Genomic DNA, 18042 nt, shown 5'->3' on the forward strand with positions numbered 1-18042 from the left:
GGCAAAGCAAAGCCACGGAAATAGCATGGAGTGGGCGCAGCCTCCTTAGCGCCTCCTTACAGGAACTCGGGGCAGTTGGCCTGATCCGTGACCGTCATCTTCTCAATGTCGATGTCATTCGAAGTCAGGATATCTTTTAGGTAGGACACTGTTTCTGGAGGGAGGTAAGGGTTTCTCCCCAAGATCCAGACATGGTCCATGTGAAAGAGCCAGATGATCGTGGTGCAGGAGTACACGAGGGCGTAGTTCTCGTAGTCGGTGGCCAGGACCCAGTACGGTGCCGAGGGCATAACTGACGACCAGAGGAAGGCAGCGTTAGGGGGACGGGGACAAGAAAAGCCTCTGGACACTCCCACATGGCAGACCACGGTTTGAGTCCCAGACCTGGTTGGCTTGCTTTCTCACTTTCTCTCTCTCTCTCTGGTCAAATTAAAATAAATGAATGAATAAAATGAAATAAATAATTATTTTAAAAGAAAGAAAGAAAGAAAGAAAGAAAGAAAGAAAGAAAGAAAGAAAAGACAGACCTCACTCAGCACTCTGGAAGCCAGGCTCTGGAGTTCTTTTTCTTCTAGCTGAGTAGTTCTTAACTCTGGCTTCATGGGGGAGTCATTTGGGAGCTTTGAAGGACATTAAGACACTTCCCCACCCTTACCTAGATTTGTTTTCTTTCTTTAACTAGAGGGTATACACGCTTACCTGACAGAGACAAAGAGAGAGTGGAGAAAGCATCTCCCAAGGGACATAGGACATGCCACAATCCCCTCTCTTCCACCTCTTGCTTCTTTCAGGATTCTAGGCACACATACACGCCCAGGAATGTTTCTCCAGCCTCTGCGCAGGGCAGTGGGTGCTCTGGCTGTCTCAACCCCCAGGCCACAGAGCTGCCCTTAGATTTAGTTTTTTGTTTTTTTTTTTCCTGTATGATCTTCATTAATCTTTCCACTTTTGAAACTTGCTGGCATCAGATTAGAGAGTCGTGGAGGTTTGTAGTCAAGAGGCGGTTTGCTCCTGGGTACTGAGCATCCTGCTTCCTCCTACTCTACATAACCTCCAGGACCAGTCCGTGGCCTGGTGGTTGCATGGGCTGGATCTCACATGGCCAACAGTATGGTTTGAGTCCTGGACCTGACAGCCTGAGAAACACACCGGGTGCATGTGCATGTCTGAGCACAGTCTGGCACAAAGGGAGACGTGGAGCAGGCATGCCGGCATGACCATCCCCTATGGGCGTGGGGTGCTTCCTCCCTTTCTCTCTCTCTGCACATACCTTCAGGCAAATTAAAACAAAACAAAACCTCCTATGTCTGCCAGCTCAAGAGAATAAGTCATGAGTGACCTGAGATGCTGTTGGAGAAAGGGGCAGCGTGGGAGTGGCTGGGGCCTGGCTGGGTGTCAGGGACCCATAGTTAGTGTAATGGCTATGTTGCTGGACTCCCACGTAGTCGACCGTGGTTTGCGTCCCAGACCCGGTGGCTTAAAACACACGCCGGGCGCGTGTGCATGCGTGCCCAAGATCCCGCTGAGAGGAGAATGGAGGAGAAGGGATTGCGGCGTGACCATCCCCCCTGGGTGGTGATTTCTCGCTTTCTGTCTCTATGTCTCTCTCTGTCTGTCTGGCGAGCACATGCGCCCTATAGCGAAAACCTCTCTCTCAAAAAAAAAAAAAAAAGGGACCCAGCTGGTTATCAGGACACCACAAGGGGGCTGGCCTGGCTGACCACCCACTGAGGTCCCTCCTGCCTCTGCCTTCATTTATAAAACACAGGAGACACCTGGAAGAAGTCTGGATGGAAGCCCAGGCAGAGGGGTGCTTCCAGCTCACCTTTCTAACACGCTTGTCGCCCTGCCTGCCTCACTCTCCCAGAGAGTGTGTTACAGTCATCTTCATCTGCTAGCTATGGATTTCAGCTGCTTTGCATTTCCCCAGCTGGACTGAGAACTCTTGAGCACTGAGTGATTTTTCAAAATGTCTCCCACCTCTTCCCACAGCAGTATCGCATCCCAGCTGCACCACCCGGGCGTGAACATTCTGTCTTCCTCTTAAAAGGTCCGCCAGGAACACGTTCACCCAGATCATTCTCTCTACAGAGAACTTCCACCTCTTCCGTTAGTAGAAAACTGCTACAGTCTCCTTTTCCTCATGGAGGAAACTTCAAATGCACTAATGTGGCTTCCAAGGCCCTGCCTAACCTTATCCCTACCGCATGTACCCTCCTATGCTCTAGGCTTCTTGCTTCCTTCCTTCCTTCTTTCCTTCCTTTTCTTTCTCTTCCTTCCTTCCTTCCTTCCTTCTCTCTCTCTCCTCTCTCTCTCTCTCTCTTTCTTCCTTTTTTTCTTCCTTTCTTTCTTTATGTGCTCACCAGAGAGACACAGAGGGAAAATGAGAAATCACCCTTCTGGGGGAAAGGCCACACTGTAATCTCATTTCCTCTATATTTCTCTCAGGATTTTGGGCACACACACACATAGCCACTATGTGTGGTTTTCAAGTTGCTGGGTCTGGGACTCGAACCATGGAGTCGGCCATGTGGGCTGCACCTGCTGGCCCATGCTCTATCCTGGCTCCACTTTATCAAGGCCTTGTCCTATGCCAATCCCCCCACCTGGAGCATCCTTTCCCATAATCTTCCAGACCCCCGACAAGGCCCAACAGAACCGTCTAATCCAACCAGAATAGAACCTTCCTCCTCACATTCCTCAGCCAACAGCTCCTGCCTCCCTTTCAGCTGTTCTCCCAGGTTTCCTGATGAAGATTGCGCACGTCATGGTTACCCTGGAAAATACTCAGTTGGGAAGTTGGAGACCCAAATTTAAGTCCCAACCCTCCCTCTAATTAGCCCACGGCCTGCCTACACCACCTAGCCCTCCTGCAAGTCTCTTCTTTCTTTCTAAGAATAACAAGAGACACTAATGCGGACAAAGTCCCTTATGACCTACAGAGTGTGTTATCTATCTTAATGATTCTGGCAGTCATCCCTGGCTTTTTGTTTGTTTGTTCCTTAGGATTTTTTTTTTTTTTTGAGAGGTTTTCACTATAGGGCGCGTGCGCTCGCCAGACAGACAGAGAGAGACAGAGAGACAGAAAGCGAGAAATCATCCCCCCCAGGGGGGATGGCCACGCCGCAATCCCTTCTCCGCTGTTCTCCTCTCAGGATCTTGGGCACACACGCACACGGGCCCGGTGTGAGTTCTAAGCCATTGGGTCCGGGACGCGAACCGCGGTCGACTACGTGGGAGTCCAGTGACATAGCCATTACGCTAACTGCTGGTTCCCTTCCTTAGGTTTTTGCCATAGGACACATGCACTCCCCAGAGAGAGGCAGAAAGAGAGAAAGTGAAAAATCACCCCCCAGGGAGCAATGGCCATGCCACAATTCCTTTTCCTCCATTCCTCTCCTGGGATTTTGGGCGCACACGTATGTGCCCGGTGTGATTCTGTAGGGAGCACCTGTAAGTAGACATAGTCTTTCATGTTTTTGCTGCAGGGCATGCGAAAGCTCTCAACAATCTGCTGCTGGGCTTTACCAATAGAAGGAATCTGAGGCCAGCCAGAGAAGGCCAGGAGAGGCTTGTTTAGAACGACAGAGTGCGCCACAGCTGGAGCACAGGGCTTTGCCTGCTTTACAAAAGAATGAGCTGGTCAAAATCGAAAATCAACACATTTTTAAAAAGCATAGAATGGCTTGGGGCTACCTCAGAGATACCCAGTCCACCCAACCCCCTGCTTTCCTCTATCCTTTCTCAGCCCACAGCTCTTTTCCTCGGGGCACCCCATCTTTTGCCAGGCTGCCAGATTTCAAGCCACTAGATCCAGGACTCAGACTGCAGTAGGCCATGTGGGAGTCAGCATCTCAACCACCATGCCACCTATTGGTGGCAAAATGAGAAAGCACGACCCAGGGTGATGGCCAGGCCACAATCCTTTCTCCTCCACTCTTCTTTTGGCCACACACACACGTGCCAAACGTGTCTTTTAAGTTACCAGGTCAGGGACTGTAACTGTGAAATTGGCCATATAGGATCTAGTCACCCCAAACCCCATGCCACCGGCCGGTCCATCCCTGGCTTATAACGTGAGCTCAGTTCACACACATAGTCACTTGTGTGGGAAGAATTAATTTTTCCTTCCAGCATTCCTCTCTTGGTCTATAAAAGAAGAACTTCCTTTCTGCCTAACACCAAGGACTTGACTGATGTGAGGTCGAAGGATGGCAGAGGTGGGGGTGGGAGGTAACATTTCTCTTGCAGCTGATGTCTTTGGTGTCTTCCGTAGGGGGAGGGGGGCTCCCAAACTCTTTCAGCTTTAGGAAGTCTCACAGGTCTGAGATGAACTCTTCATTGCATCTATCTCCACAGTAAAACTAATACTTGGTCCTTTTTGTGAATTCCTTGGTTAGTTCAGAACTCAGAGGGACAAATACCTAAATTAGTGTCTCTCACAGTCCCCCAAAATGTGATTAGAAAATGACAGAGGGGGCCAGCCCCAGGGCCTAGTGGTTAAGAATGCCGGATCCCACGGAGTCAACTATGGCTCCAATCCCGGCCCCAGTGGCTTGAAAATGAAGCCGGGCACATGTGTGTGCTTGCCCCAAACCCCGATAGGATGAAGAAATGGAGGAAAAGGGATTGTGTTGCAACTACCCCCATTGGGGGGCAGTCTCTCTCTCCCTCTCTCTCTTCCTCCATTTTTCTGGTGAGCATACTCATCCTCTGGCAATTAAAAAAAAAAGCTTGAGTCAGAACTTGCTTCACTGTCTCCTCCTGCTCTAAGCTCTTGTACATATTAGTCATTCTGTTGATATCTACTATTTTTCAGGCCTCAGTTTCCTCTGGGAAATAAAATCGGATTGAGTTTAGCTGGCCCTTTAGCTCAGTGGTTAAGTGCTGTGCGTGGGGAGCTGGATCCTACGTGACTGACCGTGGTTCAAATTCCGGCTTCGGCAGCTTGACAAACATGCCAGGTGTGTGTGCATGCATGCCTCCAATCCTGATGGAAGGAGGAAGAGAGAAAGAAGGATTGTGGTGTGACCACGTTCCACTGGAGGGTGCTTCTCCCTCTCCCTCTCCCTCTCCCTCTCTCTGGCAAGTGCATGTACTCTCTGGCAATTGAAGAAAAAGAGAGAGAGAGAGAGAGAGAGAGAGAGAGAGAGAGGAACTTAGATTAAGTCTCCTATTGCTCGTGCACTGTGTGACCCCGTTTGGGTTGACCTATTGAAACACTGCCTGCAGCTGTGTAGACGTGCCAGTGTCTACAGGGGACATGCACCGAAGGCATGAGGGCCTGCTTGGTCTTGCCATTGCATCCCTAGTGCATGCCGCACCGTAGGGGCTCTGTAAAGATGTACTGAGTCATTACAGATGACACTCTGAAGTGACAGGTGCTCCAATCCGGGGCGCTAGCCTTTGGTTTGCATATCTTCTGTCCCTGAAACCTGAGAGAATGGTATACTTACACCAGAAAAACTTAACTCCCAACTTGGCGGGCTCTGAGAGGTTGGCCTGGGTGGCTTCTCCTTCAATTTGATTCACAGTTCCGTCAGCACTACGAGTAACAAAGAGAACAGTAAAGAAAGAAGGAAAAAGTACACGACTCATCACAAGCCAAGCATCAGGGAAGGGCGAGACAGGACACTGAGAGCCGTGGTGGCCACAGTGTGACTCTGAGGGAGACTCTCAAAGGCAGCAAGGACTGCCCCAGTCCCTGCCTTTCCTTGGTGACTGTCTGAGACCAAGAGGAGGGAGGACAGCTGTCGGGCGGTAAGCGACACCCCAGGATTGGATAATAGGCACTTCAACTCTTTCTTTTTCTTTCTTTTCTTTTCTTTTTTTTTTTTTTAGATTTGTCTTCAATAGTCTGAAAGGCCATTTCCTGTTCCCAGGCTCCTGAGAGAAAGGCAGTAAAAGAGAAGGGAAAAACAACCCAAGATACAAAGAAGCCTCGCTTCTTTAAGAGTGAGAAAGAGGTCAAAGGAACAGGTGCGGACACACTCGCTCACTAGGAATAAAGCAGAGCAGAGCATCCGAAGGTCCGAACGCTGTCTCCTCCTCAGTGATGTCATAGACGTGGTCTGCCCCCTCAAGGGTTCTGAGCTCTGAGACCTCTCCCGGTTAGGCAGGCCCCTCCGTGAGTGTGGACGATTCCCGTCCAGGCCAGGGAAAAGCAGGCAGCGCGGGAACATCGTCCTCCTCTCAGAGAGTCTGAGACAGCCCAGATCTCGGAGCCCTTAGATGTGAAGAAATGCCTCTCCTTATCATCGATACCACCTGACATTGATAATTGGCAGTGTCATTTCTTAATGGTATATAAAATGATGATGTCTTACAATGATGATTTTAGGTGGGGTGAAATGATTTTACCCTTTTGAAGGGACCTGCCCTATTTTGGGGTAACTTCCCACAGTTCCCTGAGTCTAGGAGAGGGGAGAAAAGCCAGAGGGCGGAGGCACTGAGGAGGGTGCTCAGGCAACAGGGGGGTGCCTTCCCAGGGAAGCTTTAGGGGCGCTGCCTACCTGCCCATCAGTCCCCAAGGCCGGGGGGCAGCAGACTAAACCTACAGCAGCAGTCCGTTAGCAAGTAGGAGGGTAGAGCCGTGGTCAGTGGTGATGGGTGTCCTAGAAACCGGACAGTCAGCAAGAGCAGGGAAGGCTGGGAAGTGTACTCTGACATTCCCAGCTATCCTGTCTGTTAATTACCTGGCAGGGCTGGAGACCACGCTCTGCTGTCTCACCTGGGACTCAGACAGCTGGGAAGAGAGTGCTTTACACTACTAGTTACTTCATTTAATGCTCAAATAGTCTGATGGAGGTAGATTCTGTTACTACTGCACAGAGAATGATCAGAACTAAGACTACGTGGTTAGGAAGTGGGAGAGCCAAGATTCGAAATCAGGCAGCCCAACTCCATGTCAGCTGGCTTGCTCTCAAATTCTGGCATGTTGATTAGGTACGTCCTCCTGCTCAGACTCCCCTCTGAGTCCTACACTTATTCTGGACTCCTCCTGGAAGATGAAACTGTACCACTTTCCTGAGCTAAGGAAATTGTCTCCATGTGCTCTAGTGTCTAAACAGGTATAACTCTAGAAGCAGAGCAGCTTAACACTCAGGATACAGTTAAGGGGACTCCTCGCCCTCCGAGAGAGGTGGGGGACCTCATGGGTTTGGAGTTCTGTGTCACTGTCAGACTCTTGATCTCAGAATGGGATAAAATATTTGAAATGAGATCATTGCAACTTTGGGGGCCTACAAAATTCTTGTGAGATCTCCAAGGTACCTGCATCTCAGTTCCTGCACCTTTCCCTGGGATGCTGAAATGAGCTGGAATTTTCTTTAAAGGCCCTCACAATTCGTACTTTTTTCTGGTTCATGCAGGGCCAGGAAATTGGTCCACTGGGTTTTGGCTCACAAGAAGGTTAGTGGCTGATGGGATGGCCACAGAAAAGCCTCTTTGAGTCTAGAAACTTTTAGGCTGGATTGTGATTGTTTTCTGGAGTTGAATACAGTTCTCAGATCTTGTAGGGAAGAGGAAGGACAGTTCACATCTCCCCGGGTTCAAATCTTAGCTTCCTCACATAGCAGTTATGTGACCCTGGGGCAAGTTACTTTACATTCCTGTACCTGTGTCCTCATCCATATATAGGATTAATAATAGCACCTACTGAAACTAGCAGATGGCATAATGGTTATGTTGCTGGATTGTCACGTTGACGGCGGTTCAAGGCCTGGACTGGTGGCTTAAAACATGGCAGACACCTTTGTGTGTATGCCCAAGATCCCGAGAGGAGAGGGGATTGGGGCATGGCCATACCACTGGAGAGTGATTTCTTACTTTCTGTCTCTTTATCTCTCTGTCTCTCCAGCAAGCACACACACTCAATAACAAAAATCTCTCTAAAAAAATGAAAGTTATGTTGCTTGCTAAAATGTACAATTTTGGACCACATATCAGAGGTGGAAGCTCTCAGTAATAAAAATTGACACTGAAAAGCATGAGGCCAGGTGGTGGTGCAGTGGCTAGGACGCAGGAAAGTCCCTGGGTTCCCTCAGCCTGGAACCAGGTGAGGACTGTGGCATGGGGACCTTGTTTGGGGTTCCTCTCTGCTCTCCTTCTCTCTGCCGCTCACAGAGGAAATAATAAGTAGATTTCAAAAAAATAAATTAACAAAAGGAGATGTCATACTTCTAAAGGACATCCTGTTTATCTAATCCAGAATACCTACAGAGTTGTGAAATATATGTATTTGATTTTTTATTATAAAAAAGGAATTCTTTACATTTCTTTCTTTCATAGACAAAGAGAGAGAAAGACAGAGGAATTCTTTACATTTCTTTCATAGACAAAGAGAGAGAAAGACAGGCACACCCAACAGGGTCTCATGCCATGGCCCTGCCCCCAGCACCCCTGCCAGTAGGACAGGTGTGCACGCCCAGCAGGTACAGAACAGCCCGGGAACCAAGCCGCCATCTTTCTCATGGCTGTCTTGCACTGCAGAGCAGTGCACTCCTGCCACACCCCACTGTGCCACCGCGGCTGGCCAAGGAGTTTTGCAATGGATAAAGCTGCCTGCAGATGGAACGACTGTCAGAGTGGGTGCTGAGCTTCCAATTCCTGGGAGCATTGAGCAAAGTTGGATGCCCTCTGTCAGCAGATGGCACAGCAGGGGCCTCTCTTCAGGCTGAAGGTCAGACAAGGTGGCTCCCTGTGTCCTTTGCTGCCAGGGTCTCTTTTGTGTGAAAGCAGGAACCCTGTCAGTTTGGGTTCTTGTGGGGTCCCTGTTGCCTCTCACAGGATCTGATCTACAGAAGGTGCTTGGTAAGTAAGTGGAGAAGAACTGAACAAGTGAGTTGTATTCCTTACCGTCCCTGTCTGCCCAATGTCCAGTCCATCTTAGCTCCTGCCGCCCCCAGCCCGCGGTGCTGGCGTTCCCTGTGACCTGGCTTGCAGGGGCCCCAGTCGCCCCAGGGCAGCGTGCTGCAGGCCGGGCTCTGGCTCCGCTGTCGCAGCCACTCACCTCAGCTCCTGGTTTACTACTTTGATGTTTCCATTGCCCATGAGTGAGTAGTTGGCTTGGATGCAGCTTCCTTTCTCAAAGCTCACTGGGATCTTCTCGATTTCATACCATCTTCCAAGATACTGCAGAGACAACAACAAGCGGGGCAAAAGCCTGTGGCTCTCTGGGGACCTGCAGACTCTTCCCCATTGTTGCCTTTCAGAAAGAGAGCCCTTTCCTGGGGAAGCCGGGCAAAATGGGCTGCATTGTTCTCAGTGCCACTGAGCAAGGTACCGACAGTGACGAGAAGAAGGGAATCGGATGTACGGCGCTGGCTGAATGCACATTCTCACTCCTAAAGAGCTCTTTCTTTAGCTGCGCGCTCCGTTTCCTCTGCAGCCAAGATCTGTGTGAAATTCTAGACTCTAGCAGAGGAGCGGATTGCTCTGGATGCTGTAAAGCACCTTTCATCTCAAACATTTAATGAACCTGCGAGGCAGCTTTGACTTTTGTGTGAAGTCAGCTATGGTCACAGTGGGGTGCCAGGACTCTGGGGTCGGTGGGACTTTCCCCAGATGACCTTGCACAGGGAGTTTGTCACAAAGGCCTTTGGCAGGTGATCAGGATTTCGAAGACCTCTGTCATACTCCCCCAGGGGCTTGCTCTGTCCATCGGTTCAGAATGGAATCACGTTTAAAGGAAATTGTCCTGGGCTGAGGAGGGGAGGGGACTGCACCCTCATGCTGGTGTCCGCGCCTTGCACAGAGACCATGCCGACTGACAACGTCTGTGGAGGGCACTGTGGCAACATCTCACAAAGCTAAAAATACATACACTCTCGGGCTTAGCAATTTTGCTTCTGGGAATGCATCCTCCAGCTATAAGACATGATGTATGTGTAAGGTTATTCTTGCAGTGCTGTTTTAGTAAGCGAAGACAGGAAATAGCCTAAGAGAGCATTAGGAGGAGGCTGGGTAAATGAGTGATGGTCCAAAGAATTCTATACATCCTCTTTTGAAAGAGTGAGATGCAATTATTTCTAAGCTATGTTCCCTGAGAAAAGAGAGAGAGAGAGTCAGGAACCAAGTAGCATATATACGTTAAGTTACCTTTTGTGTAAAGTAGGGGAAAAGGTTATTACATTGGTTTCTATTGCTTTTATAACAAACTACCACAAGCTGAAGACGACATGGCTTCGTTATCCTACAGTTCTGAAAGTCACGGGTCTCACTGGGCTACACTTGGGGTGTGTCTGTGTTCCTTTCTGGAGGCTCCAGGGAAGAATCGTTTTTCCAAGTTCTAGAGACCTGCTTTATTCCTTGACTGGGGGCCACCTTCTGTTTCAGAGCCAGCAAAATCAGTAAATTCTTCTCATGTACATCTCCCTTGCCTCTTATCCTCAGCCAACCCTCTTTCTCTCTAACCACAGCAGGGAAAAACGATCTGCTTTTAAAAATCTACGTGTTTAGATTGGGCCCAATCTGGCCATCGCAAGGTTCATAACTTAATCCTATTTTAGGACGCCGATTTCCATGTAAGAGTAACATTCAAAGATTCCAGGTACTAGAGCATGGGCAGCTTCGGAAGCCCTTATGCCACAGTTATATATGTACAAATGGCCCTCAGTTTATCACGGTTAGAGAGTGACAGTATTTTTACTGTACAATGGTGCAAACGCATTCTGTAGAAACTGAATTTCAAGACCTATATGACATTCTGTTTTTCAGCTTTAGTACAGCATTCAGTTCAACACTTTCTCATAAAGCAGGCTTTGTGTGCGATTCTTTTGTCCAGCTGCGGGTTAATGTGAGTTCTGAGCACATCTTGGGTAGGCGAGGGTGAGCCATGCTGTCTGGTAGATTTGGTGTATTAAGTGCATTTTTGACTTACGATATTTTCAAGGTACAATAGGTTTATAGTTGTAAATTGAGGAGCATCTGCGTTTGCTTGTAGACGTATGTATTATCTCTAAAAAGATGCAGAGTGAACTGTTTTCACTGGTTATTTCTGGGGAGGGAAACTTTATCCTATGTTTTTTCCCTCACAATTTTGAACCATGTGAATAAACTTACCTAGTCAAAATATTAGTTGAAATTATTGCGGAAAGTTAAAAATGTATTAGCAAAACATGATGAAAGGGATGCTCTCAGCTTCACAAAGTCAGAGCCTGAAAGGAGCGCACGCTACACACAGGTGGCAGTATTGCTTCAGTCACATGGCCCTGGGCTTAAACGTCCACCCACAGTCGTGACTGAATTTTCCACTCATTTAGAGAAAAGCACGGCCAGGCATTAAAACCATTGAACGTAATGTTCATTTAAAGCATCAAAGCATAAGTTAAAAGTCAACCGGCTTTATAGACGTCCTCAGAAAAAGCTCCATTTCTAAACATAGTTCTATTACTGCTGAAGTGGCTGTCATGCTTCACCATTAAAACAGAGGTAGCAAGTATTCTAGGAAAGAGGAGACTCGGAAATAAAGATTTATTTTATACCATGCTTCCTCACGACCTCATTATTATTTTCTTTTCAGAGAGGTTTTTGCTATAGGGCGTGTGCGCTCGCCAGCCAGACAGAGAGAGACAGAGACAGAAAGCGAGAAATCACCCCCCAGGAGGGAGGGTCACGCTGCAATCCCTTCTCCTCCACTCTCCTCTCGGGATCTTGGGCACGCACGCACACGCGCCCGGCGTGAGTTTAAGCCATCGGGTCCGGGACATGAACCGTGGTCGGCTACATGGGAGTCTAGCGACATAGCCATGATGCTAACTGCTGGTCCGGACGACCTCATTATTTTTGTGATGGCCTCTTAATTGTACAGTTTCTCTACCAGCATAGAGTACTCAATGTTTAAAACTAATTGTACAAAGAAAGGAGTAAAAATATCTCCAGATGCAGACGACGTATAGAAAACCCTAAGGAATCTAGAGAAAACAAAACAACAAAATTATTTGGTCTAATAAGTTTGGAATGGTTAAAAGATATATTTACTTTTTATATATGGATCTTGTATTTTTATATTTGCAATGAACGATCTAAATAAAATGAAGAAAATTACATATATAATAGCATTAAAATAATAAAATATTTAGGAATAAATTTAACCAAAGAAATGCAAACTTGTACTCTGAAAACTACAAAATATTGTTAAAAGACACTAAAGAAGACTAAGTAAAGGCCAGTAGGTGGCTTGGTGGTTATTAAGGTGCTGACTCCCACATGGCTGCCATGGCTCAAATTCCAGGACTGGCTGCTTGAAAATAACACCAGATGTATGTATGTGCATGTTAGCCCCAGATCCCAAGAGGACAGTGGAGGAGAAGGGATTGCAGCATGGTTATCCCCACTGGGGAGTGATTTCTAACTTTCCCTCTCTCTGTCTCTTTCCGTTTATCTCTGATGAGCACACATACTCTATGGAAAAAAAAAAAGAAAAGAAAAAAGGACCTAAGTAAATTAAAAGACATTTTATATTCATGAATTGGAAAACAATGTTATTGAGATAGGAATACTCCACAAATTGATCTCCAGATTCAATGCAATCTCTTTTAAAGTTCCACCTGGAGGGGTCAATAGGTGGCATGGGTGATTAAGGTGTTGGACTCCCACATGGCTGGCCACGGTTTGAATCCCAGGCCTGGTGACTTGAAAATCACGCTGGGTGCATATGCACGCATACTCAAAATCTGGAGAGGAGAATGGAGGAGAAGGGATTGTGCAGTGGCCATTCCATGTGTGGGGAATCACTCCACCTGGGGTGATTTCTCACTTTCTCTCTCTCTGTCTCTCCAGCGACTGCTCTCACCCTATGGCAAAAATATAAAATAATAAAAAAGTTTCAACTGGCTTTTTTTTTTTGTTTTGCAGAAATTTACACACTGATCCTAAAATTTATATAAAAATACAAAGGACACAGAATAGCCAGAAAGGCAAAGTTGGAGGGTTCATTCATTCTGATTTTAAAACTTACTACAAAGCTTTAACAATCAAGACTGTTTGGTACTGGCGTAAGTATAGACATGTAGATTGATAGAATATAACTGAGAGTTCACAAATAAGCCCTCACGTACATGGTCAATTGATTTTCAACAAGGATGCCAAGACTATTCCATGGAGAAACAATAGTCTTTTCAACAAATGGTGCCGGGACAACTGTCTGTCCTTCCACAGTTACAATGAGTTTGGGCCATTTTGTCACACCACGCACAAAATTTAACTTAAAATGAATCAAAGACTTAACTGTAAGAACGAAAACTATAGGACTATTCAAAGTAAATAATACTGGGGCCGGTGGGTGGCGTGATGGTTGGGGTTCTAGACTCCCACATGGCTGATTGCTGTTTAAGTCTCGGGCCTGGAGACTTGTTTCTTACTTCTCTCTCTCTCTCTCTCTCTCTCTCTCTCGTAAAACAAAGTACCCATGGCAAGTTAAATAATAATAAATAAAATTTTAAAAATAAAAACAAAGTTAATAATACTAATAAATCATGGATTAGGCAACAGAGGTTTTCTTTTTTTTAGAGTTTTTTTTTGGTATGACGCCAAAAACACAAGCAACAAAAGAAATAAGTAGACAATTGGGACTCCATTAGCATTAAAAACTTTTCGACTTCAAGGGGCACATCAATAAAGTGCAAAAACTCACAGTATGATCAAAAGCATGTGTCAATTCTGTATATGGTAAGAGATGTGTGTATAGAATATAGATAGAATTATCACAGTTCTATAATGAGAAGGGATAAATAACCCAATTTAAAAGTGGGCAAAGGATTTGAGTAGCAGATACACGTATGGCCAATAAACACATGAAAAGGTGCTCAATATCATCAATCGTCAAAGATAGAAATGCAAGTAAAAGTCATGAGGTACTGCATTGCATCCACTGAAGATGGCCGCAGTCACAAAAGGTGACAAATGAGTGAGAACATGGGGTATAGTTCTTTCTGTGTCTGGCTTCTTTCTCTCGACATGACATCCTCCAGGTACATTCATTTAATCTCATAGAAGAAGAGGGTATTACAGAACGCTGGTTACCAGATGCTGGGAAGGGTAGCAGGCAGGGGAGAATAGGGAGACAGTGGGTAATGAATACCTAATGACAGCTGGATAGGAGGAATAAACGCTAGGTTTCTATAGCACTAGAGGGTGACTATAGTTAACAACAAAATATTGCACACTTCAAGATAGCCAGAAGAGAGGATTTTAAATATTCCCAGCATAAAGTAATAAGTATTTGAGGTGCTGGACATGCAAACTACCCTAATTAAATCAGTACACATTTTGTGTATCAAAAATTCACATTGCACCCCAGGACTATGTACAACTATATGCCAGTTAATAAAAAATTAGAGAAATAAATAATAACAAATATTGGCAAAGATATGGAGAAACTGGAGTCATACACTGCTAAGACTGTGAAATGGTGCAGCTCTCCTGGAAAGCAGTCTAATAGCTTCTCAAAAGGTTGAAACAAGGCGTTAGCAATTCCACTCCTATGTATATATCTTTTTTTTTAAGAATTATTTTATTTAGTTTTATTTATTCATTCACTTATTTTAATTTGAACAGAGAGAGACAGAGGAAAAGTGAGAAAGTAAGCCTCCAGGTCTGGAACTCAAACCATGGTTAGCCATGTGGGATATCGAGCGCCTTAACCACCATGCCACTTGCTGGTCCCCTCCTATGTATATATCTGAGAGCACTGAAAACGTGTTCCCTCTCCCCCAAAACTTGAACATGAATGTTCACAGCAGCATTATTCCTACTAGTAAAAAACTGGAAACAACTCAAATGACACATGGATAAATAAAATGTGATGTAATTTATTTGGTAGAATGATATTTGGCAATAAAAGGGAATGGAGTCCTGATACATGCTACATAGCCGAACCTTGGAACATTACGTTAAGTAAAAGAAGGCAGTCACAAAAAGACACGTATTGTATGAGTCCATTCCCTTTTTAAATTTTTTTTAAACTTTCTTTCCTTGATAGTGTGTGCATGCACACATGAGAGACTGAGAGAAAGAAAGCACACGCCCTCAACAGGATCTCATCACGCCATGCCCCCATCCTCAGCCTCTGGCTTCTTAGGCTCTGGGTGCCTGCATGCACCAATGTGCTTTTAGGCTGACTTAGGGACCTGAACCTGCAGTCAGCATGTGGCTTCCAGCCTTCCAGGCCACTTGTGTTACTGCTGTGCCACAGTGGCTGGGCTTACAATTCCATTTCTATGAAACACAAAAAATGGGCAGTCATAGTCATAGAGACAGAAAGTGGATTATTGGTTGCCTGGGACTGGAAAGATTTGAGAGAAATGGAGAGTGATGCAAATGGGTTTGGGACTTCTCTGTTGTAAGATTGATTATGGTGAAGATTGCGTACCTTTGTGAATATACTAAAAGGCACTGAAAGTAAAAAGAAATCTCTTCAAACTATGCAGAATGTGAATTGTATCTTAATAAGGCTATTATTTTTAAAGACTTAAATTCTCAAATAATTTTTGCAAGTACAGAATAATGATAATTTCTAACATGCTTTGAGATTTTTATCTAAAAGCTAATAGCTCATATTCCCTGGGTCTATGGTATACAGCCTCCTTCTTGTCCACCAGGGTTACCTGAATGAAGGGACCAGTGAACTAGTGTGGACTGGAGTGCAATGTATCTCCTCTTCCTGCCTCCCCAGTGGGAGCTTTCTCTGACCTAGTGATAGGATACCTTCCCCACCCACTCAGCTTCACAACTCTGCCTTGGAGGTCCAACACTCACTCACACTGAGGCCATCTTTAGTGGATGCAATGCAGTATCTCATGAGCTTCGATGCTACTTGTATGAAGTGCATCTCTTCTTTTTGTCATAGAGCATGTGTGCTCGCTAGAGAGGCAGACAGACAGCAAGAAATCACCATAATCCCTTCTCCTCCATTCTCCTCTTGGGATCTTGGGTATGCATGCACATGCACACGCACCTCGTGTGAGTTTTAAGCTGTCGGTCTGGGACTTGAACCACGGTCGACTGTGTGGAAGTCCAGTGACATAACCATTACACCATCTGTTGGTCCCAAGTATATTGCCTCTTAAAAGAGCTCAAAACCTCTTACTGAGAAGCAGATGTCTTAAGAGTGGGATTCTAGGCATGAGTTAGCAGGGCGGGAGCCTGTAAGTCATTCAGCCACTGCCTCGTCTGTTCTCTTCCCCTTCCCAAGCCCCCAGTCCTAGGAGAAAAGACCATTTATGGAGGTGCTAGGTATATTGTTTTTTTATTTTATTTTTACTTTACTTTCTTTTTTAGTGTAGCTACCAAAAAAGCCCCTTGGGGGAATTCTGGCCATTCCTGGGCCTCACGTGAGTAACCTTTGGGCGCCTGCGCTGCTGGGATGCCTACTTTTGAGTCCTACTTGCATTTACAGGCTGTGTGACCTGAGAGCGGACGCTTGGCTTCTCTGCAGAATGGGGATAATAACACTGGCGCCAACTGACACTGCCCCCTCTCGTGTCCCTCAGCCCACCTCTGAGTTGTCAGTTCCCACAGAACGTCAGCGTCCCAGCTGAGACCTGCGTCTCTCCTTTGTGAGAGGGCCTGGCCAGGGCCACCAGGGTTCCCAGGTCCTGTGACATCCATCTGTGGGAAGATCTGAGTGCGGTCTACACACTTCCTCGGAGGAGCCCCCTCCGTTCAAGGAGAAACTACCTATGAACCCACCGTTGGTTGCTTCCGGAGGGCCTCCCCAGCCAGGCTTTCCCACATGCTCCTTCCAGAGCTCTCTGCACCCAGCCCTTGCCTCAGGCTCTGCTCTGGGGAAACCCCCAACCAGGGTGAGGACCTGCCCCAGGCTGCAGATTGAAGCAGAATAATGGAAGTGAACCTCATAGGATGCTTATCCAAATAAGAGACAGCAAAGGAAATGGGCGCTTAGTCTTTCACCGCACCTTATTCACGTCAAAGTTCTCCTGCACCGGAGGGGTCGGGCACTGCCCCAGATGGTACGCTTGTCCCTCTGCCGTACTCAAAAGGCTGGCCAGCGCAGAAAGCAGCAACAGCATCGTCACCATCTTGGGCCGGGGAGGGTATCCAGGGACCTGGAGTTGGGGAACCAAGCAGGGGAGTGGTTCTGAGGCTCCCAGGACATCCTGGCTGGAAGGTTTCCCGCACAGGCTGGTCCCTCTGCAGGCCGTCCTTCCCCTTAGCCTGCATGAACCCCTCATCCTTCAGGGACACCTGGCTGTCAGGGCCCTGTCAGCCCTATCTCCCCAAAGCCCCACTTCCCCAAAGCCCCACCTCCCCAAAGCCCTTCCTACCTGCTTTTGGGCACCCTGTGCCTGAAATTAGTTTGTTGGACTGATTTTGCAATTTTGCATCCCACCCCCTGCCTAATTATGCATTTCTCCAGGATAGGCAACGTGTCTGATTCTACTCTGAATCATCCCCCAACACCTCGAAGTATCAGGCTCAACAGATACTTGGGTACACAGAAATGATGTGGAGGGAGGACGGGCAACAGGGGAGCCTGAAGCTGTCGAGGGAGCTGCGAAAGGCAAACAAAACCGGGCACGTGTGGTGTCCCACTCTGGCTGTTTGAGCCCCCAGTGGGCCTGGAAACCTTAACCGGAAACAGCAAGTGGGGACCCCAGGCTTACCTGGCTGGGTTCAGAGCCTGACTCTGACAAATGCCAAGTGTAACTGTGTCCAAATTATACCTTAGTTTGTCTATTAAGGGGGAATAATAGTAATCTACTTCCTCATGAATGTTTGTGGGAATTAAATAAGATAATTTATAGAGCGTATAGAGAACAGTTTCTGACGCAGACTTAAAGCTCAATAAATGCTGGTTATTGTTATTATGAAGAACAGAAACAGATGAATGTATTTCCTTTTTTGTTTTTATTTTTATTTTTTTATTTTTTGCTATAGGGTGTGTGCTCTCGCTAGACAAAAAGCAAAACCACTTCCCAGAGGGGATGGCCACACGATAGTCCCTTCTCCACCATTCTCCTCTAGGGATTATGGGCACGCACACACATGTGCTCAGAGTAGTCTCAAGCTGCCGGGTCTGGG

At 46.8% G+C, this 18042-nt stretch overlaps 1 protein-coding gene across 1 annotated transcript in view; it reads right to left on the reverse strand.

The window, feature by feature from the left end:
• The window catches only part of APOD (apolipoprotein D), a 22465-nt gene that overhangs the window by 1182 nt on the left and 3241 nt on the right, over nt 1-18042 (reverse strand). The window contains exons 2-5 of the mRNA XM_006156752.2: nt 16917-17066; nt 9011-9132; nt 5457-5545; nt 1-292 (exon numbers count right to left, since the gene is read on the reverse strand). The exon at nt 1-292 is cut by the window's left edge and continues 1182 nt beyond it. Coding sequence (XP_006156814.1) covers nt 57-292; nt 5457-5545; nt 9011-9132; nt 16917-17039 — 570 coding nt within the window. The 5' untranslated portion in view covers nt 17040-17066 and the 3' untranslated portion in view covers nt 1-56. The remainder of the gene's footprint in view (nt 293-5456; nt 5546-9010; nt 9133-16916; nt 17067-18042) is intronic.

This window comes from Tupaia chinensis, unplaced genomic scaffold (assembly GCF_000334495.1).
Source record: "Tupaia chinensis unplaced genomic scaffold, TupChi_1.0 Scaffold000515_1, whole genome shotgun sequence".
NCBI classification, from domain to species: Eukaryota; Metazoa; Chordata; class Mammalia; order Scandentia; family Tupaiidae; genus Tupaia; species Tupaia belangeri.